At 35.6% G+C, this 23,575-nt stretch overlaps 1 protein-coding gene across 1 annotated transcript in view; it reads right to left on the bottom strand.

Annotated features, from left to right (window-relative positions):
- LOC101917509 (sodium channel protein type 2 subunit alpha) overlaps positions 1 to 23,575 on the bottom strand; it is a 78,708-nt gene that overhangs the window by 29,213 nt on the left and 25,920 nt on the right. The window contains exons 10-18 of the mRNA XM_027782712.2: positions 22,790 to 22,931; positions 22,432 to 22,638; positions 18,277 to 18,576; positions 14,807 to 15,154; positions 12,985 to 13,117; positions 9,976 to 10,214; positions 6,591 to 6,764; positions 4,957 to 5,313; positions 3,390 to 3,872 (exon numbers count right to left, since the gene is read on the bottom strand). Coding sequence (XP_027638513.1) covers positions 3,390 to 3,872; positions 4,957 to 5,313; positions 6,591 to 6,764; positions 9,976 to 10,214; positions 12,985 to 13,117; positions 14,807 to 15,154; positions 18,277 to 18,576; positions 22,432 to 22,638; positions 22,790 to 22,931 — 2,383 coding nt within the window. The remainder of the gene's footprint in view (positions 1 to 3,389; positions 3,873 to 4,956; positions 5,314 to 6,590; positions 6,765 to 9,975; positions 10,215 to 12,984; positions 13,118 to 14,806; positions 15,155 to 18,276; positions 18,577 to 22,431; positions 22,639 to 22,789; positions 22,932 to 23,575) is intronic.

The raw sequence follows: 23,575 nt of genomic DNA, 5'->3' as shown, positions 1-23,575 counted from the left end.
CACTGATGCTGGCAGATTTGGGAAGTTATTAACTAGCAAATTAATTAGAAAGTTTTTTTATGAAAGAAAAAAAAAAAGAAAGAAAAAAAAAGAAAGGAACCAGCCTTCAGAAAGACACTTGCTGGCTAGAGTTATTTGCAGTTACAATTTCTATGGTAATGACCTGCTCTTGGCATATTTCTCAGGGGGACAGAGTTCCTGCCCCACTTCTAGCATGAAATTTATTGCTGACAGACTTTAAATAACCACTCTCTTAACATCAGTGACAGTCAGTAAGACACCAGAAAAAAAATGGTTCATTTTACAGTTCCTGTGCATATCTAGCTTCTCACAGCTCTGTTGTTAAATAAGAAGTTAATAAAGAGGATACCTTCTGAGGGTATTTTAAGTGCTAAGTACTGCCACAGTTAAGGCAAGGAAAGTTCTGCCCCATGTCTTACCCCTCCTTTTGCAGACCAGGCCTTCTCCTAGCAGGAATGCTGTCTCAGTGGTATTCCTTGAGAGGCAAAATAAAGCAAATGATGGTGTACCGGTCTAGAGAGGTAATTTAAACACTGCACCAATATACTCTTTATCTTCCTCAAAAGACAATCAGAAGGCAGCAAAAGATTCAACAGTACTGTTGACTTGGTAGGAGAAGATTGGGAATCTTCAAAAATTCCTGTCACATGCCAGAGTATCTGTTCATGTATTACCAAAGCAGATGGACTTTTATACACACAATAAAAAAAAGTACTTTATCCTTTCCCTAAAAATCATCCAGAAGGAATGGAATAAGGAATCCAGAACAGAAAGTGCAATTAATATAGAATTCACAATTTTCAGGACACTGGTAAGAAATTCCTGTCTTATTAAATACCTTTCACAATATGCACACTTGCACTGTACAAACACATATCAAACAGTTAAATGCTAAACATTTGTGTGTGAGCAGAACTTGAGGGAAGCACTAATGCTCCAGTTTCACGATAGTAATGATTATTACATTCTGTGGAAATCTTGAGGCTCCACAGAAATCCTAAATTTATCCTATCCCCATTGAAAATTTCTTCACAAGTTCTTAATATAAACACCATCCATCACTTACTGGCAGGTTTCCCACAGTCACCTGAAATTTTCACTTCCAAATTGTTTTTACAGAGTTTTGGATTTGGTTTCTTCCTGAAGATATACGGATACATCTGAAGTCCATAAAAAAAAAATGCAAAATCCCTTTTGATTTATTACAGTCATGAAATTTCAGGATGGCCTTAGAACAAAAAAGCATGATGCCCGGACCAAAGATGGGAATGAACAGAGCAATTGACTTATGAAAGTCACCTTGAAATTTGTATCATTCTGAACTCAGCATAACAAAGGCATTTACTCCATTTTCTTGAGGTGTACTTACATCATATATTCACTTGAAAACAGAGGAGTTTCTGCCTTTGCATTGCATTTTGTTTTGTCCTCAGCTGTTCTGATAGAACACATGGCAGTACACTGTAAACTGAATGATTCAATCTATCTTAAAGAAGAAATAAACAAATAATACCTATGGGATGATATTTAACTAACACTGCTCCAGTGACATGCCTTGTAGTACAGACCCACAAACACCGTAGCGGAGAAAGTGGTAAAGGAGGCTGCCAGGGGATCAAGAGCCAGGTGTGGACGGGAACTTCCCAAGCCAGATCTGCTGCTGAAGCTGATATGTCATGTAACCACATTTAGCATCTGCACAGCTTTATAAACCTCCCAGCTTCCTAATGCATATTACAAGCTTTTTAAAAAGTAACATATTTGGAAAGTTTTTGAGCATGTAACTTCATAAGATGGAGTTACTAGGAAGGCAATCATCACTGTATTTATCAAAACTAACCACAAGGAAAGCAGCAAATTTATAATAAAATGTCATTTTAAAGGACATCAGAATATATGAGAAGACTTAGAAGACTTTGCTAAAGGTTCATAGTGGAAGGCAATTAACTTTTATTAGATCAGCTTACTCTCAGGCCCAGACTCACTCTGACAGCTTTTATTTTTATACTAGTTGTTCTCATAAATGGTATCACTTTATACTTCCTGTATTCTTAAACTGTCATGGATAAGCACTACTCCTATACTATCATATACTTGCACTGAAAATGTCTGCCTCATAACTGAGCAACTCAGATAGAATATCTTGCTTTTAATCTCAGAATTGTTATGCAGAGTAACCATCTTTGCAGCTGCAAACAAACACACACTATGTTCCTTTATGTTCTTTAGCAAAAAAACCCTATTCTATGATAAACTGAATCATGGCTATCCATTAATGTTATGCAATATAGTTTGGTATTGCTGAGGAGTATAGCATATTTGTAAATATGGCAGCTAAACAGCTATGATACAGTCATGAATGTAGGACTCCTTTATAAAAGAGCTTGCTTTATGGTAAACAAACCCTTTTATATTAATGAGTTATCACACAACATCGTAGCTTCTAATCTAATTGAAAACATATTTATCCATGGGTCCTGATCCCTTAAACCTCACAGTTCCTACATTTCTAATGGCACCAAATAAAATTTTATTGTGCTAATACATTTATTGGCTTGTCATTGATCATTATTCCAACATACAAAGTTTTTCTTGAATACCGTTATCACCTATTCATGATCACTTCTGGTATTGGAGTCACTTATATTTTGGAGTACATGGCTTCTGGTTCTTAGATCAACTTTTACCTCTTTGTGCAATAATAATAGAATAAGGCTTTCAAGTAAACTGTTTCCACATGCATATGTATTACAAGGTTGTTCTGCTCTCCAGGATAACTTGAGATACTGCTTTACCATGACATTAATTAGTATCTGGATTACTTCAGCCAGCCATAGTCTTTGAACACAAAATCTGTAAAATATTACCCAGAAAACTTTCTAGATAATCCAGAATACATCACTGATTTACAATGTATCAGTGTTCATTTTTAGAACTACCCTAAATATAGAAAAAAATATTTTTTCTCTGCTTATATTTGATTTGGTATGCAAAGCTGTACACTCTTGATTGTTTCTTGGCCTTCTACAATACTCTTATCCCATAAATCCTGATTGCATTACAGATACTGCAGAAAGAATGCTTTATGAAATGTGTGCTAGTCCTAAAACCTGACAAAATTGTGAAAGAAATAATCATATTTAAAATGATACACCTTCCAAATGCTAGTAAACAGGGGATTAAAAATGTAAACTCTAAAGACCCTGTAGTATACCATCACATAGGGTAATTTTTTTCTTGAATTATAATTACATAAAATACTAAAATATAAAACATATTTACATGAGATACACGTTTTAAAACAATTCTAAGTAATTAAGAAATATGTAAATGCATGACTACAATTATTAAGATACAAAAAATCCTACCTGTTTGCCTTCTTCCATATCAGATTCGCTGCTAAATTCTTCTGTATTTAGATTTTCAAAATCTGATTCTCCAACTGCAATTGGCACTGTCACAGTGAGGCCTGGGTTGTTTATAAATGACATGTAATCATTTTCATCGATTACATATTTTTCCACACTGCTTCCTGTGCCTACACCACTGGTGGTTCCGTTCCCATCTTTAAGATAATTCAGATCTTTGCTTATTTCAACAGCAGTATGATTGGAAATGCAGCTGTCTTTCTTGTTTAGCTCTTCAAGTGCTTTGATTTCCTCTAAAGCTTTCTGCTTTCTAACAAAGGCTTTTTGGATGAACTCCTGTATTTTTTTTTTAACATAATCTATTCCCTTCTGAATCCTTGCCACAGCAATCTGGAGATTGTTCATTTCATTATCATCATCAGTAGCAGCAAGGTTGTCTGAACTAAATGAGCTCAGCAGCAAGGCCAGAAATAGGTTCAACACCTAAAAGATGAGAGAATACAGCTATATAGTAAATAAATGCATATAAGAAGTGATGGACTTGGCAGTGCTAGGTTAAGGGTTGGACTCAACAATCTTAAGGTCTTTTGAACCTAAACAATTCTATGATTCTAAAAAAACAGTAGAGCAGATTACTGATCATAATTAGCTTTCTGGCGCTCTGCACATTTGTGCGGAATGTAATTTCAAGATTGCATGGTAATGTAAACAACTAGAATACAAACATTTTGAATTCTATTTTATAAAAATTTAAATCATGTTAAAATATATCACTAAAGAGAATTTTGACAGGTAATGAAATACAGTTTTATGTGCATATCAGAACAAACTGCATAGATTAACAGTAAAAGAAACTCAGAAAACATATAAATAGTGCATTCTAAGTACAATCCTAAATTCTCCCCGATCCAATATTTATCAGTTGAACCTTTGGCATTTTAACTTGTCAGCTTGATTTAGATTTTTTTTATAAGGGTTTCTTCTACTTCTATAATTTTGCTAGTTAGAAGTTTTCAAACACATTTTTAGAATGGACATCCAATCAGTCTGTACTCTTTTTTTTTTTTTTTTCATCTAAAGAGGCCAAAATTTCGGTACATAAATTCAAGATATTTTATATAAGAACAGCTACATTATGCTTTATTTTTATTAAGTCAGAAGTATTAGTGTTGGAATTAGCTGTAAGGGTATAAAAAAGTCCATTAGATTTTTCTCCAAAGATGCAGCTGCCCAGAAGCTGGTGCAGTATAAGCTTTATTTCAAGACTAGTTAGGAAGACATTTTGATTTAAACAGCACCTCTAAATTTGCTGCAGCACTCCCATGATAGGGTGTTTGATTTGAGTTTTTGGTGTATTCCTAAATTCCTGGACCCATAGTGAGTACTTCAGTGTATGGAAATGAGTGAAAAAAGGGAGAAGAGAATCATCATGTTTCTACCCAAAACCTAGCACATCCAGATTTATTTTTTAATTCTAAATAGAAGCATGACAAACATTCTCATTGTCTAGCTGTAAGTTATGTACATTTTACATCAGAGTTAATGTTCAGAAATGTTCATCACGTACCACAAGGTTTCCAATCACCATGACCAGCATGAAAACAATAAGGCACATGGTTTGGCCTGCGACCTCCATGCAGTCCCACATCGTTTCTATCCATTCTCCACACAGCACTCGAAATACAATCAAGAAAGAGTGGAAAAAGTCATGCATGTGCCAGCGTGGAAGCACACAGTCACTGGAGATCTTGCAGACACATTCCTTGTAGCTTTTCCCAAAGAGCTGCATCCCAACCACAGCGAAAATGAACACAATGATGGCCAGCACCAGGGTCAGATTCCCCAGAGCCCCCACTGAGTTGCCAATAATCTTAATCAGCATATTTAGGGTTGGCCAAGATTTTGCTAACTTAAAAACTCGAAGCTGAAAAACAGAAATGCAGAGGTATCATTGGTATTAGCTATGAAACAGAAGCTAGGTCAAAGTTGTTTAGCAGAGAATATCAGTTTCTGTAGATTAATTTTTTCTTCAGTAGGAACATATTATTTTAATGGAAACTAGGCAGCATGGAGTATTTGCCTAAACTGCAGTGTTCAGCATTTCATCTTAGTGATGCCATAGAAAAAAAAACCATAATTTATGTTTGTACCACATTTGAATTTATTATTTTTAGTATTATTAATATTATTTAAACATCTACTTACAGATGATTACTGAACAATTCTTAACAACATCTTGGAAGTTCATACTCTTTCCATCACCTTCACTACACCCTCTTTGCTGGCTTGGTTCCACATTTCCCTCAGCACCACACTAGGTCTTCCAATTTTAGTTTGACAACAATTTTTGAAGCAACAATTTGATGCTGATATTGTCATGTCTATTCAAATCATAAACACTAACTTAAATATAATATTCAGTAACCAAACCATGGTATATGAAGTTGGATACCATTGCAACTGGTGATAATAAACCAAGTCACTACTTCCTGCTCTATATATTAGGAAATAACCTAGGTTTTCAAGTAATGTGATAACTATTAGTAATACAGACTTTTAAATCAGGAATCTTGTGTCTGTAGTAAACGTACCTAGAACTTAGTTTGTACACTACACTAATTGCTATAAAAAAGACATTTCTAGTAGAAGCTCAATAATATTTCATTTTATGTGATATCCTAAAGTCAGATTGTTATGACTCTTTGTTATGAGTAATAGAGTTACTAAATGTTTATTCTCCATGGTCATTAAAATAAATGTTGTGAAGAAAGGACCTACGTAGGGGCTTTATAAGTAACACAAAATAATATTCACAATACAAAGAATAAAAATGTTAAGATTCTTTACGCTGGTGGCAATATGTTTTTACAGCTATTCAGCATTGATAAACCTTAATGAAATCACTATAATGAAGATTTACAAAATTCTTAAAAGGTAGCAGTTTTATGCTGGCAAAGGATATCAGTAGGATAGGATATCAATAGGGTAATTTGATATCAAAAGATATCAAAGGATATCAACTGTCAAATACCTTAAACTTGTACTTATCAAATATAGCTTTCAAATTAGACATATATGAAAAACGTGTGAGCCATTTAAGTATATAATACATCCTTTAGGCACTAGTAATTAGTACAGATATTACTTTTTTTTTTTTTTGAGACAAAATGCATGCAAATGTTTAATTATCAAGGTATTTACCAATCTGAATGACCGAAGAACAGATAGTCCTTCAACATTTGCGAGACCAAGTTCCATTAAACTAAGGCTAACGATAATACCATCAAAAATATTCCAGCCTTCTTGGAAATAATAATAAGGGTCCATGGCAATTATCTTTAGTACCATTTCTGCTGTGAATATCCCAGTGAATACCTAAAACAAAATGTAATTAATTAGTTGAGTTGTTATGAGAAATTTATATACCTCAGTAAATTTTTCTAAGCCAGTTGGAGTTCTCATACTTGTTACTTATACCTGTTACTATAAAAAAAAGCTGATTACTATCTTGAAATGGCATCTAAGTATTTCTAAAGGCTAAAAACTGATAATTAAAAAAACCCTAAATCAGGACAGATACAGGAAGGCAGACGATTGATAAAAAGCTATTCACCATTCAGCAGTTCAGCTCCGGTTTTTATTTGACTGATATGTGCTGAACTATCCATCCAGCAGATGATGTGATATGATTCAGTGCTTTCAGTCCTGTTTCTAGAGTATAGTTCCAGTACAGCAAAAGAAGACTTGACAGCATTTTTTTTCTTGCTTGCAGTGTAAACACAAGTGTTAGAAAAAAACTCTCTAAAGTCAGACTCTTTAAGGACAGACTTTCTAAGTTCTGTCTTTTAGGTCAGAGTTGAAATGTATGGGTGGAATAGACAGGGGAAGTTGGAGTTTCTTAGACTGGGCTTTTTGTAAGGATATAGAGGTTTCATGCACAGTTACTATTCTGTGTGATAGTTATTTCCTTTTGGGAAAAAGAACTTCATAGTGATAATGTTCTTTGAAATATCTAGAAGTCCCAAATATGAAATTACCAATGCCTCTTAAGTGTTTTAAAGTCCAGAATTTAACCTAATGCTTTTGCAATGGGTAGTGATCAGTGGTTTGTGGCAGCATAATAAAGAAGCTTTGAAGCATAGTGCAAAGCCACTAAAATCTTTTGAATAATCTGCACAACATGCAAAAGGTATCCTAGATGATCCAGAAGTCTACTACAGTATACTACTCTGCCTTGTGATAGCTCTTTACCCAGCTTGTTCTCAGTCCTCCTACAGTTAAGTTTTATGGAAGCAAAGCAGACATATTTATGTAACACTAACTAAACTCATTATTACCTTTTAATTTAAGAAGTTAGGAAGTAGATATAATGCTGTGGAAATACTCACCATTGTCCAAGTGTAAATATTAGTATTTTTTTTAAGTGTTTTATTTTGAGAAACCAGAAATATAGCAATAAACACTATACAAATAAATTGATATTTCAGGCTGAGGGAGTTGTTCAGCTTGGAGAAGAGAAGGCTATGGGGAGAACTTTTAGTGGCCTTTTGATACTTAAAGGGGACTTATATGAAAGACAGGGACAGACTTTTTAGTAGGGCCTGTAACAACAGGACAAGGGGTAATGGTTTTAAACTAAAGAGGTAAATTTAGAACAGATATTAGGAAGAAATTCTTTAATGTGAGGCACTGGAGCCGGTTGCCCAGAGAAGCTGTGGATGCCCCATCCCTGGAAGTGTTCAAGGCCAGACTGGATGGGGCTTGAGTAACCTGGTCTAGTGGAAGGTGTCCCTGTCCATGGCAGGGGGTTGGAGCTAGATGATCTTTAAGGTCCCTTTCAACCCAAACCATTCTATGATTCTATGAAATAATCAGAAGAATGTAACAGGTATTGCTATCTGTGGTATACAGAACACAACGAAGATTATACTTGACAAAACTGTCATACTTGTCAAAATAATTGAAAAAAAACCAATGAGAAACATTTCAATTTGAAATATGTTGTTCACAAAATAATCCATTCCATCCTCAAAATACTTCTCTTGAGCATAACTTCATCCTCAAATACATAAAAATACATTTTAACAGAAGTAAACTCAAGTTTTCTTGTAATTAGGTAAGACTTTTAAGTACTGAATGAATTTTAGTACTATGAAAATGAATCATTGCATTTTAGAACTATTTCTTCCTTCTTGTTAAAATGCTACAGAAAGGACAGAGTCATATTTGTCATATTTAATTTATCCTCAAACAGACCATGATGTCACAAGCAAAGCGTAAATTAACATATTTTGAATAGAAATCACAAAATTAAGGTTAATAGATTAATACAGTGAGAAACAGAGAATTTAATTGAAACCAGCAGGACTAGTATTCACTGCAGATATATATAGTCCTAATTAAGGATACTGGATTGTTACGAAGATAGTTAAAAATATGACTGTTGCTAGCTTAGAATAAAAAAAACCCATAAAAATATGAGATGTGAAAAGGCAAAAGACCTTGTAAGTATAAATTGTTTGAGAGAAATAGTTCTAATAATATGACAGAACAACATTTTAAAAGACAATATTCTGTAATCTGTGATGAATATAAGAATATGCCAGCAATCAGATCTTTGTCCAGGAGAAAATAAACTAATGCACACAAGAACACATAGGTAATAAGCTCAATTTTAGTTCTATTTTTTAAAAAAGTCATAGAAGGATGTATTACCAGTACATATAAAGAAAATATTTAGACTTTAAAACATACTTGGACTAAGGAATCTGTTACTGCTCCATTTAAATATTAGCATAATTTTCAAAACTAATCTTTCTGAATTATTAGTTTAGAACATTTGGTTGGTTCTGATTTTCAGGACTGCATGCTGTGTGAGTCAATCCATACATCTCCTGTGTAAACTACTGGTAGTTATGTGACCCGGTAAAAAATTAAAAATGTACAAATATTCTTCTGAAACAAACACTTGCAAGGGTCAGTCCTCTGCTTCCTGAGCATTAGAAGCAAATTGAGAGAAACAGACAAGAACATTTAAGTGTTATGCCACATTTAGATAGCTGTTCAGAAAAGTAATTACATGTAACCCTAAATCTCTGGATCAAGTTACCTAAAGTGGCAAGGACTTACTGCTAACAAGAAATATATCTTTCTTGGAGATGTACTTTCACTGTAGTGTAGTTTAAAAAAATACAGAGAGAAATTCTGACATCTGAATATTTCATCAATTTCCTGCAGAAAAAAAATATTTTCTGTGCTAGAATATCAGTACTATGGCTAAAATTAGATAATCTACCTTAATATTTTACAGAAAACCCCCAAGGCAGACTTCAAGAAATACGACAATCCAGTGAAGACTGTACTTCCACACATATTCAGTTATTTCATTATAGTGGTTACAATATAATTCATGAAAGTTAAAGGCTCCAGTAAAAATCGCTTTATCTATGAAAATCATATATACAGTTTTTAAGCTGATTATAAAAAACAAAATGGAATAAATTTAAAACCAATGTAAAGCATTTATGCACTTTTTCTTTTAGAAACAGGTATTTTTACCCCAAGTACTGCATGACAAACCACTTACCAGGTTCCCTACAGAAAGGACACTGCTAAACTGTTCTGTCATTGGGTAGTGTTCCATGGCCATAAACAAGGTGTTTAAAACAATGCAAATAGTTATAGCAAGATCAACAAATGGATCCATCACAACTAAATTGACGACATGTTTTACTTTTAACCATGGACTCCAGCAATCCCAGATCAAGAAAGTATTTGCAAATCTGTACCAGCATGGTGGGCATTTCTGTCTGGATTCTTCAAGTTCTGGAAAAAAAAAAATAGAACAAAATTAACAAATAATGACTATTCCAATTATATCTATTGGAAGTTTTGTTTAACATATGTAAAAAGATTAAATCATTCAAATAAACAGCTCATGCTGACACGGGATATCCCTCACCTATGTTTAGCCATCTTAAACTTCTAGTTTATTTAAGCTCCTCTAAAACCAGTGGACAGTGAAGTTGTCTCTAAAGGGTGAATCATCTCAGACATCTATCTAAACAGCAAAATGTGGTTGTCACTTTCCCATGACAGTAGGGAGAGTCTAGACATTTAGCTTAGGTTAGTTGACTGACTTACAGCAGATGTCTTAATTTTGGATATTAAAAGTTAACATGACTCCATCATCAGTGAGCTATATATAAATATATATAATTTTTTTTGTTAAGTATATAACATGAGTACATATTTTGATTTGAGCTACTAGAAGTATTATATTTGCTACTACATTAAACCACTACAATATCATAACAGATAAATGACTCAGTGTGCATACTTATCATTGCTTATTTGAATCAATACTTTTAACATACAGAATGCCTGTTTTCTTATTTTAAAATTTCATTTGACTTTGAAAATTCTTGTACAGTTGCAGCATCTATCAATTGAGGAAGAGAAGAGCATGTTAGTATTAGCAGAACAGCTCTGCTCTCAATTAGAATCTTTACAAACTATTTTTTCTTCCATTTCACTGTCGATATTTCCAAAATCACAGAATAAGTAAATTTTGAATTAATAATAGCAAGGATGAATGTCAATGTGATGGGACGTTTAAGGACAGCCCAGAAAGAAGATAGATATTTGTTTAAGTGAGAAATACTTAGACTACAAAATATGTAAGAAATGGCCACAACAGTTTCAATTAAATTTCTGCATAGTGGCATCAACCCAAATCTGCAATTTGCCAGTTTTCAGACATCCCTTACAGCACAAGGTCTCCATCATCATGACTCTTATGGGTGATTTTGCTAAAATAGCAAACATGCTGTTTTACTGTATTTGTTAATAAGGATTTAGTGCTAAACTCTACACTTTGAGGCCCAGTGAATTGATTTTTGCCTCTAATATTGTCCTGTATGGGTGGAATTGCAGGAAATTAAAAGCTGTTGCCAGAGGCCTCAAACTCATTGAAACTAACAAGCTCTTCCATTAAATCAGACTGTAGCCTCCAGGCAGAAAAGGGTGTTGTAAGTAGTGAAAGTCCTCATAACAAAGGCAGTGCTTCCAAAGGAATATATGGATTGGGTGGAATAATCACATTTCTGAACATGTAACTCAGGATGCTGAGATGTGGGATGGGACTGGCCTTGAACAAAAGTGACCACTCACACTGGACACTGAGTTGGCACAGAAGATTCCATTGCTTGCACTTAGCAACTTCTGGAATAATGGAAACCAGATGTGGGTAGGAGGTGACTATCAGGATATAGTTACATTGACCTGTTTCTTCTGGCCAGAAGAATGGAAGGACAAACTATTCAACTGGAGGAAGAGAATCATAGAATCATAGAATAGTTTGGTTTGGAAGGCACCTTAAAGATCACCTAGTTCCACCACCCTGCCATGGGCTGGGACACCTTCCACTAGACCAGGTTACTCGAAGTCCCACTCCACCTGGCCTTGAACACTTCCAGGGATGGGGCATCCACAACTTCCCTGGGCAACCTGTTCCAGTGTCTCAACACGTCCACATTAAAGAATTTCTTCCTAATGTCTAATCTAAATCTACCCTCTTTCAGCTTAAAGCCATTACCCTCTAAGGAGATATCCTCTCTACCTGGGAGGAGATCTAAGAACCGCACACAACAAGAATCAAGAGGTACCAACGGTTCACACTTCACGTGTTTGTGAGAATGGCTTGCAAATACTTTTAGAAGAAAATAGGTGATATAAGCCTTATATTCCTGACTATTAGTTTGGGGTCTATTTGTTTCTCTGAGAGCAAAGGACTTCAACTATATTTTAATTCTGACAAAGTAATCCTAAGAACACTGTAAATTTTCTTGGTAATTTCTTGCCCTTTTAGAACATGTGTTGTCGGACATCCACCAGGCAGCTGTCACACTGTGCCAGTATCCAGCAGATAGATCCTTTAAGCTTATAAAAGTATTTTAATGGCATATGTATGTAGTGTGAGTGTACTCAGTTTTCATTAAATAAGCAAAACATTTCCAACAATGTATGCTTTCTCATATAGTAAATATAGTATCTTTTTATCTTTGATATACTTACCTAAGAAGGTTTAAGAAATGCTTAAGGAAGGCAGTTCATGCACGTTGCCATGGGTTGATTACAGTTGCTTGTTTTCTTTAAAACTATTTCTTTTCATTCCAAATTCCTATTGTCTATCCTTGGATTTTATGCCTTAAGGCAATGACTGTTCTAGCACATCACTGCCGTTCATAGCAATTCCTGTGTGTCTTAATTGATCCTGTTAATGTTTTATATGAAGAAATCCTTGTACTTTCTGTTTGGGGCTCTGGCAGTCCCCTAGCTATGATTATTTTGTCGTTGTTAGTCCACTCAGTAGAGTAATATTATGGAAAGTGTCATGAAAATTAAATGACTAAGCATTTAGAAATGCTAGTTAGTAAATGATCTTAGAAATTCTCAAAAGCCTTTTGTACCTGATGTTCAGAGATTTCACACGTCCAGTTTTACACGTACAAAGGTAATTATGTACATAATTGTGCTGCACATGTAGTTAACAGAAATTCACTGAACTGCCTGTCAGATAAAATGCATCAAATACCTTCCATTGTATTTGTAAGTATGCTGACTATACTCATTGCTCTTTGTCTGGCAGCAGAATCTTCCAGCATTTCCATGGAAATTTGATAAGAACTCAGTCTTCTTTTTCTTATTTCTGTTTCTGTAGCGGTGCCCTGTAAATGAAATACTGGGGAATTAAACCAACTTTCAACAGCCAATTAATAATATTTACTGTATAATACTGTACTGATAATCAAAATCATCTTTGTGCAGCATCCTAGACTTCTCTTACAAACTGAAGGTTTCTGTTCCTGTAGGAATTTGAGAAATTCAGTGGGAATTTTGTACAGTGCTACAAATAATCAAGTGGGGGACATAATACCAAGGCAATGTGGGACCAATGAGTGAACAAAAGTTTTGCTAGGTATCTCTTTGCTACTGACTATTATTATTCTTTCAAGAAAAAATGATCAAAGTTGAAACTTGTCACTTTAATTTCCAGCAGCTAATCATGTTAAATAATTAAAGCGAGTACAGAAAGTGAACTACTATTTAAGAAAGTAACTCTGATACAAGAAACATGACTATAATTGTAGGAATTGATTATATCTCTAATTCTATATACTACATTCCTAACGTGATAAGTGTGGTTGGAAAATTTTATATGAGAAAAAAATCACCTTATTTAGTATTTCTTCTACCTAATTATTACTGAAAAGCTCATACTGAATTTGTGATATATTCTTGCAGTGAACGTGCAAGCCTTCTCTGTTCTGTATGGCTTCTAATCGCCTTTGCTAAGCATTATTACCCGGCTCTGATTTAAATGTGCCTAATGTGTCACTACTCTGTAGCGTGTAGGTGTCCTGGTAGCTGCTCTTCTTTTCTTCTGGAGTGTGGCCTGGGGATTTAACACAGGAGTGGATTAAGAAGTTCCTAAATCTTGGTTTCTGGTTTTCTGATTCTGTGATTCATGGAAACCACTCACTTTTTTTCTCATTATTCTCTCCGTATCCAGAAAAAGAACAAAAACGCATGCAGAACTCATAAGGGATTTCAAAGTCATCTGAGTGTGAAGATGAAAAACCATTTCTGAGCATTCACTAGTACTGTTTCTTTAAAGAAAGCTCTTGAGTTAAATGGCTAATTTCAAGTGAATGTATTTCTGAAATAGAACTATAAACACAAAACCTCTGAGGTAATCTGGTTGAATTTCTGGTATGAAGGTCTATATCAAGATAGGAGAGAAACAAAAATAAAAATAAATGTATAACAGTAGTAATGAAATCTCAATACTTATCAAAATATTTTCAGGTTAAATACAATGCTATTATAGCCACCAAAATACCATACTGAATATATATTAAAATACTATGTATGAAAAAATATGAAACAGACTGAAATACAAAGTAATTACAAAGGTACAGAGGATTTTTACATACTTTCCTCAAGTAAGTGATAAGAAAAGCATCTTCAACATAAATTCTGTAAGGGCTATTTCAATTAACTATCATGGGATTAGTAACTGCATTCTGCTTAATTTTGCAAGTGGTTTCCTGTATGTATTTGCAAGTTACATATCAAATGTCTACCTTTGTTGATCAGGTGAAACTGTATACAAATTGTTAAATTCAATTTATGCTTTTTTCTTTCTATGTGTGGATCCCTTGCTATAGTCAAGGAGAATATAATACTTTGCTGAGGCTCAGACATACCAGGTTAAGGACTTTTTTCCCCTTATGTTCTGTTATTTAGAAAGTATTGGAAGTTATTTCTCACAGCTCTAAGAAATTATAAGACATGCAGAGGTGAACAATAAGAAAAAATTCCATGCCTGAACGAAACTGTTTACTTATAATTACCTCTGGTATAAGCTGACCAGTAGGTGAAGTTAGAGTTGAAGGTCCTCCAACCAAAGAAACAACTCCATTGCAATCCACAGTGCTGTGCATCTTCCCATTTACTGGAACAGCTGGTACCATTCTAGATGACACACTTGCCTGACTAATATTACTGTTGCGCCGTTCCCCATGTCGATTTGGAACAAAAAGAGAATCTCTTCTGCTCTCATTGTCTTCAAGAGTGCTGTGCTCATCATCAGCAAAGTCATTTTCAGATCCTATATCCTTTGCATGACCTCTGAAACTGAAAATGCTTGTTTTGCTGTTGCGCCTTGGTGAGAACAGGGAACCACGAATGCTTAGCAAAGACTGTAAAAGAATTGATACAAATCAAAACAGCATTAGAACTGAGGTTTGAAGTTCTTGGCTTTTCAATGAATAGTTACAGTGCTGGAGGAAGGGTAGCCACTTTTTTCTTCAATACTATCAGTATCAGGGGAATGTGCTCATTAGGGGACCTGAAGTAGAGGGGAAAAATTCTTTTTAATGTAATGTATCAGGACTGAGGAAAAGTTGTGCAGAACATTTTTGAACAAAGGTGGCAGGCTGAATTTGTTTAGACCCATGACTGCTGGACACAGTTGTCAACATCACTATCAAGGTTTTGCAGGTATTTGTCTTTTATTCCTTCTATTAGAGAACAGAGTTAAAATCTTTTACTTTTCTTCCCTTCTTTATCCCCTGGGTTCCTATGGACCCAGGTAATGGTCACTGATCATTGTTTTCTATTCTATTTGCTAGAGGCAGAAGTGGTCTTAAGGTTGGCATTAAATTCCATCTAAGCTGATGTGAACAACTTGTCTGCCTTCTTCACAATAAGCTCAATAGTGGGAACAATATATGCAGTACTCTAAAACTAAAAGACAGAGGCAATGGCTTGGGGAAACTCTGGACGTACAGTATGAACATGACTAATAGCATACTTGTGCATATAGCACTGTGGAGGCTAGAGCAGGCTGCACACCTACCAGAAGGTACCACTTGGCCATCAGGCAGCTTAAAGCAGCCATTCATGAGACACAGAGTTATCTAAAGATATCCTCTTACAAATGAGAAAAATAAATTAGTGGTTGTTGGTAATTCATCTTTTAATTACAGTAGAAGCTGGTTAATGGAATGTTCTTCTCCCTTGCTACATATTTTATTAACAGCATTCATGAATAAATAAAATGAGTACTTATTGCAGAAAAAAAGAAACCTTGTGTTAAGCTTTCTTCAATTCTGCATTTGTACAGATCTTCTCATCTTGGAACATAAAAAACCTGGTTCAAGATGACTCTCAATTTTTCACTTGTTTTGCAGGTGGAAAATGCTCACTTGCAATAGCAGTGGGTTTTATCCCACGATAATTAAAGTGAACGTGAAAACTGCACTGTAATATATAAGCCTATATTAATACTGTGAAAACCAAACACTCAATATGTGCATATATCAATCCGTATGTAACTCTGTATATTCATACTCAGATTTATACATACACAGACATAATGTGTGCTCTGAACTGGCAGTACTGCCTGTTATAAAGGCTGGAAGGTGTTTTTATTGTTATGAGATGTATTTTTTCTGCTTTTACAACTATACCAAATTTTAATAATTTGGGCTGAAATTTTCTATGCTGGCTGTCAGCCTCAGGCCAATTTACTTGAAGAATATCAGCCAAATGATTTTGCTAACCCATTTATGTAAATTTGGATGGAGAAAAAGTGTTGTTTTGTTTATGCTGAAAGATAATTTTATCTAAAAAAAAAGCTTTAGCTGCTATAGAGCATAACAATGAATTCTGACCAAGTGGTACTACACCCTTTGTACATATATTTGTAAATGTATTTGGCCAATCTACAGTCCTTCAAGAAACCACACACTCACTAGGTTGCATCTGACTACTACCACTGCCCTTGGTTTTTTTTAGAGAATGTTTCCATGACTGCTATGTTTTGTTTGTAGTCCAAACTTTCCAATATGTGTTATCATGTTCTGAGCACAACTAATTGGATCAGGCCCCTCAGTGATCTGGGAGGAGTAATGCCTGCTCTGCAAGCCCCTGTTGGTTTGAGACAAAAGATACAAGCCAAAATGGCTGCAATTCTAACACATGTAGAGGCAGAAACCTATGCGTCTACATGCTCCTGGAAAGTAAGGTCTGAAAGGAAAGCTTGGCTTTTCTTGTGGGCTGCACCATTCATCTGCAATGGAATACTGTGTCAAAGGACTAAACCTCAACAGGGGCCAACTGGGCAAATGATGATAATCTCCTCTTACCATTTGACTGTGTCGTTTCATGCTCTGCCAACCTATTTCACCAGGGAGCTAACTGCACGACTAACAAGATAAATCACCTCTCCCTTTACCAGTTCTACAGCCTGTAATCCTTCCACTCTTGTGGCAGCTCAGTTTTATTTCATTTATATGCAGGCAACGTATCTTTTTCAGACTAGGCATCATCCCTTATATTTGACTAATTACTGAGGTTTTGTTTCAAATTAAGTTTTCCTCCCCTCAGTGCATTTATTTCAGTGAGAAGCATTTCTGCCACTGAATCTCATATTTAATATGAGTCTGTAAAGTAACACACTTGATATGAACATTAAATGCCATAAACATTGGTAGTTAAACATGGGTAGTATTGGTAGCTAAATGTCATCTATTAGCTGAGAGCAAACAAGATTATTTTGAAGAGATGCATTTTGAGTGATTTTTCTACAAATACCATAACTGTGTGTAGACTTGAAATAGGCAAAGGTATCCTTAAGCGATGGAAGAGATCTTTTGATTTAAGGGAGTAGAGCTTTGAAGTTTGGGCTAAATGGTTTCCAGAGGTCATTCCTAAATATTTTTTTCTATGATTGCAATGATGCTCCATCTTGTATAATGAATTTGTAATGAAAAAGAACAGTATGACTAAATTCTTATAAGTCCAGACGATGTCTACATAGTTTGTCTTTATTGTGAACTACTAGAGCTACTTCTTTCATTATCTGCCACTTAAAGATGCTAATTAAGGAAAACAATAGAAACTAATGATAGTGTGGAATTTCGTATGCAGGGTATTTTGATGATGTGGTCTGCTAAAAAACCCCACATATTGGTACAGTTTTAAAATTGATGCAGAACAGAGAACCTATGGTTGATTAATGCAAATATGTGAGTACTGATCAAAGAGTCTTTGATTCTTTCTCCAACCTACCAGATGCATCTTAATTTTCAGAAATGTTTTAATTAAATTTACAATTATCTTTGGTATGTTGGTTTTATCCCTTTTCTAATAGAATGGGTCAAACCATACCAAACTTCAACACTTTTAATGGTACTACCACTGGTTTTTTTCTTCACTCACCTTTTACATAAATTCCAACATGTGCAGCTGCTTTAATGTCATTCAAAACCAAATTAGAGTAGATGTACATGATTTAATAAAAAAAATAGTGCTGTACCTGGTGAGGAGATGTGAACCTTTTCTCATATGTCAATTGACTTCCTTCTGTGGAGAAGCGGAAACTTTTCCTCCTAATACTGTCTTCTGACTCGGACTTGGGGAACTTATCAATATCTCCTTTGTCCTCTGCTTCAGACATTTCTTTCTGTCTTCTTTTCTTCCTTCTGTTTCTTCTTTCTTTAGCACTCTTTGAGCTCAACTTTGATGCTTCTGAAGAACTTTCCAAGAGTTCTCCTAATCCCCCTACACCACTGAAATCTCTTGATGCAACTGATGCTGCTGCTACTGCTGCTGTTGCCTGTCAGGTCACAAAGCAAGGTATTCTTAGTAGGTGAAAAATTAACAACTTTATAGGCTTTTATCAACTGTTTTTAGTACCACTGTGGTAATACTGCTGGTTGTACACCCCTGCATATGCAAATATACACAGACAAATTGAACTGAAGGTAAAGTATTGAGCTGTATAGCTCCTCATTGTTTAATAGCATAAACTACTTGAAGCATCAGCCTCAGCAGAAAAATAAAAATATTGTTCCTTAAAGACTAAGAATCATAGAATAGACTCAAAGAATCATTTAGGTTGGAAAAGACCTTTAAGATCACCAAGTCCAACCATTAAGCCAGGACTGCCAAGTCCACCATTAAACCATGTCCCTAAGCTCCGCATCTAGATGTTTTTTAAACACTTCTAGGGATGGTGATTCCACCACCTCCCTGGGCAGCCTGTTCCAACGCTTGACTACCATTTCAGTGAAGAATTTTTTCCTAATATCCAACCTAAACCTCCCCTGGTGCAACTTGAGGCCATTTCCTCTTCTCCTGTCGTTTGTTACCTGGGAGAAGAGACCGACCCCCACCTGCCTACAGCCTCCTCTCAGGCAGCTGTAGAGAGCCATGAAGTTCCCCCCTGAGCCTCCTTCTCTCCACACTAAACAGCCCCAGTTCCCTCAGCCGCCTCTCATAAGACTTGTGCTCCAGCCCCTTCACCAGCTTCGCTGCCCTTCTCTGGACATGCTCCAGCACCAATACGTCCCTCTTGAAGTGAGGGGCCCAAAAATGAACACAGTGTTTGAGCTGCAGCCTCACCAGTGCTGAGTACAGGGGGACAACCACTTCCCTTGTCCTGCTGGCCACACTGTTTTGGATACAAGCCAGAATGCTCTTGGCCTTTTTGGCCACCTGGGCACACTGCTGGCTCATATTTGGCTGGCTGTTGAGCAGCACCTCCAGCTCCTTTTCCTCCGGGCATCTTTCCAGCCACCCTTCCCGAAACCTGTAGTGTTGTGTGGGGTTGTTGTGACCCAAGTGCAGGACCCGGCCCTTCTCCTTGTTGAATCTCCTATAACTGGCCTTGGCCCATTGGTACAGCCTGTCCAGATCCCTCTGCAGAGCCTCCCTGCCCTCAAGCAGATCAACACTACCTCCCAGTTTGGTGTGCCTGCAAATTTACTTGCTGCACAAGACACTGGTCTAAAATTAAGGCAGTCAAAAAAGTAGAAACATGATGTTTTTTCATGTATTTCAGACCTGCTTCCCCATTTTCTCTCAAGAAAACCCCCATGTCATAATCTAATTTAGCTGATCCCTTCTGAGTTTGAGAAAACTAATCCCTAACATCCACCATATGAGTTAGTGTATCATAATCCAACTAGCAGCCTGCAAGAAGTTGAATCCATCCTTTCCTCACTGTCTTCACAGCAAGGACACTCCCCACACTTGCCTGGCAACAGGCACACCCTCTAGACATGTCTGCAACCCCTCTTCACGTTTGCTTTCCTGCATTTCCCACTGTAACAGCACTCCGGGTCTTTGTTATAGATACACACAAGTAACTCTATTGTCTGTTGCTGACGTGGCCATAGAGGAGAAAAAGTTTAGGTTTCTTCTCTGATACAAAGAGATGAGATGACTTACTGGAGCAAAAAGCCATCCCAAAACTTAGGACCAGTATCTTCACTGACAGTGGCCAGCCTACCTCACTTGGTTCGTTAGGGAAACCAGTTCATTTAGTCATCAAATAAAGGAAGAATTGAGAGTGTTTCCAGTACTTTTCCCAGAAAGAACTGCCTGGGAGATTGCAATGAAATTCTGCAGTGGAAATTATGTTTGGGAAGTTAACAGGCTGCTGTGAACTTACAAAAAAAGGGTGGTGTGGTAAATGGCAAGAGACTAGAATTATATAAGATGACCAGTAATTATCCAGCAAAACATATTATATTCAATGCCACATATTTCAGGAATGATGACATCTCTCTCTACAGCAGGAAAGGATAGTTTGAAACCTCATAGTATGAATTAATGGCTTTCTGCACCACAATTTCCAACCCATGCTATACAAGTTGACTTGATACAGACTTTTTCTGCTAAATGGGGTATTAAAAGGATTCTGAAGTGTTTTCAATTCAAAAAAATTATACTCAAAATTTTGTCACACTGGTTTCATGATGTTGTCCTTCAAATGCTCTAACAGAAAGAAAGGCAGCAGACGCTGAGTTATCACCCATCTACTTCATAATACTGACATCAAAGGTCAAACAAGTGGAGCAATCCAAAGACTGCTGTGATGATTTAGGTTTATGGATGAGTATTTTCAGTGTCAAGGGAGTGAAGAGACGGGTCCCATACTCATTTTTGTCTCACCTTGTAATGCCTACTTTCAGCTAATATTTTCATGTACAAAAGGGATCTTCACTGTAATACTGCTTTCCTTAATAATGAATTGAGTGGACATTCATTTAAAAAAGTAACAACTTTCCAGGGCTATTATCCAGCCTTCCCTGTATTCTCTGTTTCATATGGTTCTATTTTTCTCCTAATTCTGGATCAGCTTCATCTCTGGCCCCACTCTTAAACACACAAACATCTAGATGTGCCTCCGGGTATTTTTTGATATAATATGATTTAGTGTCTTTCATGGATGAAAATATCAGGGTTTTTTTTTTTAAAAAAAACAACCACCTATTCCCTTCTGATATTTAACTTTTTTTTTAATTTGAATTTTATAGGATTCTGATTTTTCTTTAGTGATTTGGAAGTGATAAGGTTTAATGCCTAAAATAGAGATATGTTAATTAGATTTCACAGGTCATGCATAAAGCTTTCTTTTCAAGAAAAAGAAGCAGTTTCACTTTCTGGTAGCACTTTACAGAATCATTCTAACTTACTGAAAGTAGCTGTAAAATACTACCAAAACTATAGTCTCATAGAAGATTCTAGTTTGTTATCATTTAATAAAAATTGTCCTGTTGAAAACTATGATATGCCATATGAAAAGCAATAGAAAATCAGTCCAGAAACTAGGCAGATGTCTGACTCACAGAGCTGAACTCTTGCATATATTTTACTTTCAGATAAGAAAACCTCACGCAAATATATATATTAAAATGTCTTTTTTTGCATAAAAATTTAAATAATTTTATTCTCTTTTCACAGAAAACAAAGATTACTTTAAAAGTACTCTGAAGTAATACCTTTGTTATAAATATTGCTAGTCTGTTCTAAGGATATATAAACTTCTGATTGACTTCACTGTGCTTGAATTAGGGACATGATGCAATACCTTGCTGGTAGAAACCTAAAATAACTCTGATTTCAATACTTCCCTCTATTTTCTGAATGCTGGGGAAGAACTATTAAGTATAGCAAGCCTGGCAATTCTCACTCAGACTGTAAACCAGAAGTAATGTCACTAGACTTTCTTCATGCTGTTCGTAAGATCTGTAACATAAAAGTATCATGAGCTATGGCTACAGAACACCCTTATTACAAATATTTTACTTCTAGTCTTTTGATGACCTTAGTGGAACTCTTTTCTGTACCATTAGCTTGTCTTTTTGCTATTTCTTTGTTTTGTTTTATTTTATCTTAATAGAATTATAGAATCATTTAGGTTGAAGAAGACCTTTGAGATCATCAAGTCCAACAGTTAACCCAGGACTGCCAAGTCCATCATTGAACCATACCCCTAGGCACCATTACTTCCTGATTTTCATTGCCTATTTCCACTTCTATAACTTTTGTGGTAAACAAGACTTTTTTTCTTTCTGTAACTCATTGCATTTTTATGCAATTTATACATATTCTAACTCATAAAAAAAATATTATCCTTGCCTGAAGAACAAGGCTGTTCGGCAAATAAAATTTTCTCCATTACCTGAGCTTCTTCTTGTTGCTTCTTCAGTTGTTCCAGCATCTGTTGAAATTCTGCCTCTTTCTGCTCTGCTTCTTCCATGGTTGCTTGATTCTGTTCTTCATAGGCCATGGCAACCACAGCCAGGATCAAGTTGATCAGGTAGAAAGAACCCAGAAAAATCACCAGAACAAAAAATATCATGTATGTCTTCCCAGCAGCACGTAGTGTCTAGGGAGTAGAAAGCATATCTATGTATTATTCTACCACTTATCTTTGTTACTGCAACAACATTATGCTTTCAGCTCATCTACAAATAAGCCTATCATATATTTTTGTATGTCACCTACAGTTTACTTTAGATGTCATAAAAATTTCTTACCAACTGATACAGGTTTTCCCAGAAGTCCTGAGTCATTAGCCGAAAGAGTGACAAAAAAGCCCAACTAAAGGTGTCAAAACTTGTGTAACCATAGTTGGGGTTTCTACCAGCTTTCACACAGATATATCCCTCTGGGCACTGCCTATGTGAAAACCAAAGAGGAGGTACTTTGTTACAACTTTTCTTTCTTTCTAGAACATATTTATTATTTTTTGGAACAATATGCATTATTTTTCCACAGGAAATCCATGAATTACAATTAAATTCATTCAGGGAAAAAAAAAAGTCTTGAGAAAAGAACTAATAAGACTATAAATGAAAGATACCCTTTCCAGCTGTTGAAATGGTCGAAATATTTAAATTCTCCTCAGTCTCATTTTGCAAATAAAATCTTTATGCCAAATGAATAATTTCCTGGCAGAAATAATTGCTAAAATATTGTTAAGGTTACAGAAAGATTAAACAATATTATTAGCTAATTCCAATTGTACGTTTAGGGATCTCCCACATAATGCTGAGTTCACTGTTGCCATTTAGGTATTGGGAGTTCAGCTAAGAATTCTAGGCTCATAATGGGGCACATATGTATGGCAGAATTTTCCAGTAATGGAAAAGAGTTAGGCTTGAAAAATAAAGATTCAGTCTTGAATTATGAAGTCAATACCACGCCTTCTTAATATTTTACATAATCTCTTTCTCAGTTCTAACCTTTGCTTTCATCCTACTTTCTTCAGTCAGTGCATCTCCAAAATAGACTTTACAAGAGTTTTTTATCATTAACACCAA

Source organism: Falco peregrinus, chromosome 8 (assembly GCF_023634155.1).
Source record: "Falco peregrinus isolate bFalPer1 chromosome 8, bFalPer1.pri, whole genome shotgun sequence".
In the NCBI taxonomy this organism is placed as follows: domain Eukaryota; kingdom Metazoa; phylum Chordata; class Aves; order Falconiformes; family Falconidae; genus Falco; species Falco peregrinus.
The sequence above is the reverse complement of the archived record's forward strand: the minus strand, read 5'-3'. Positions and strand labels throughout refer to the sequence as shown.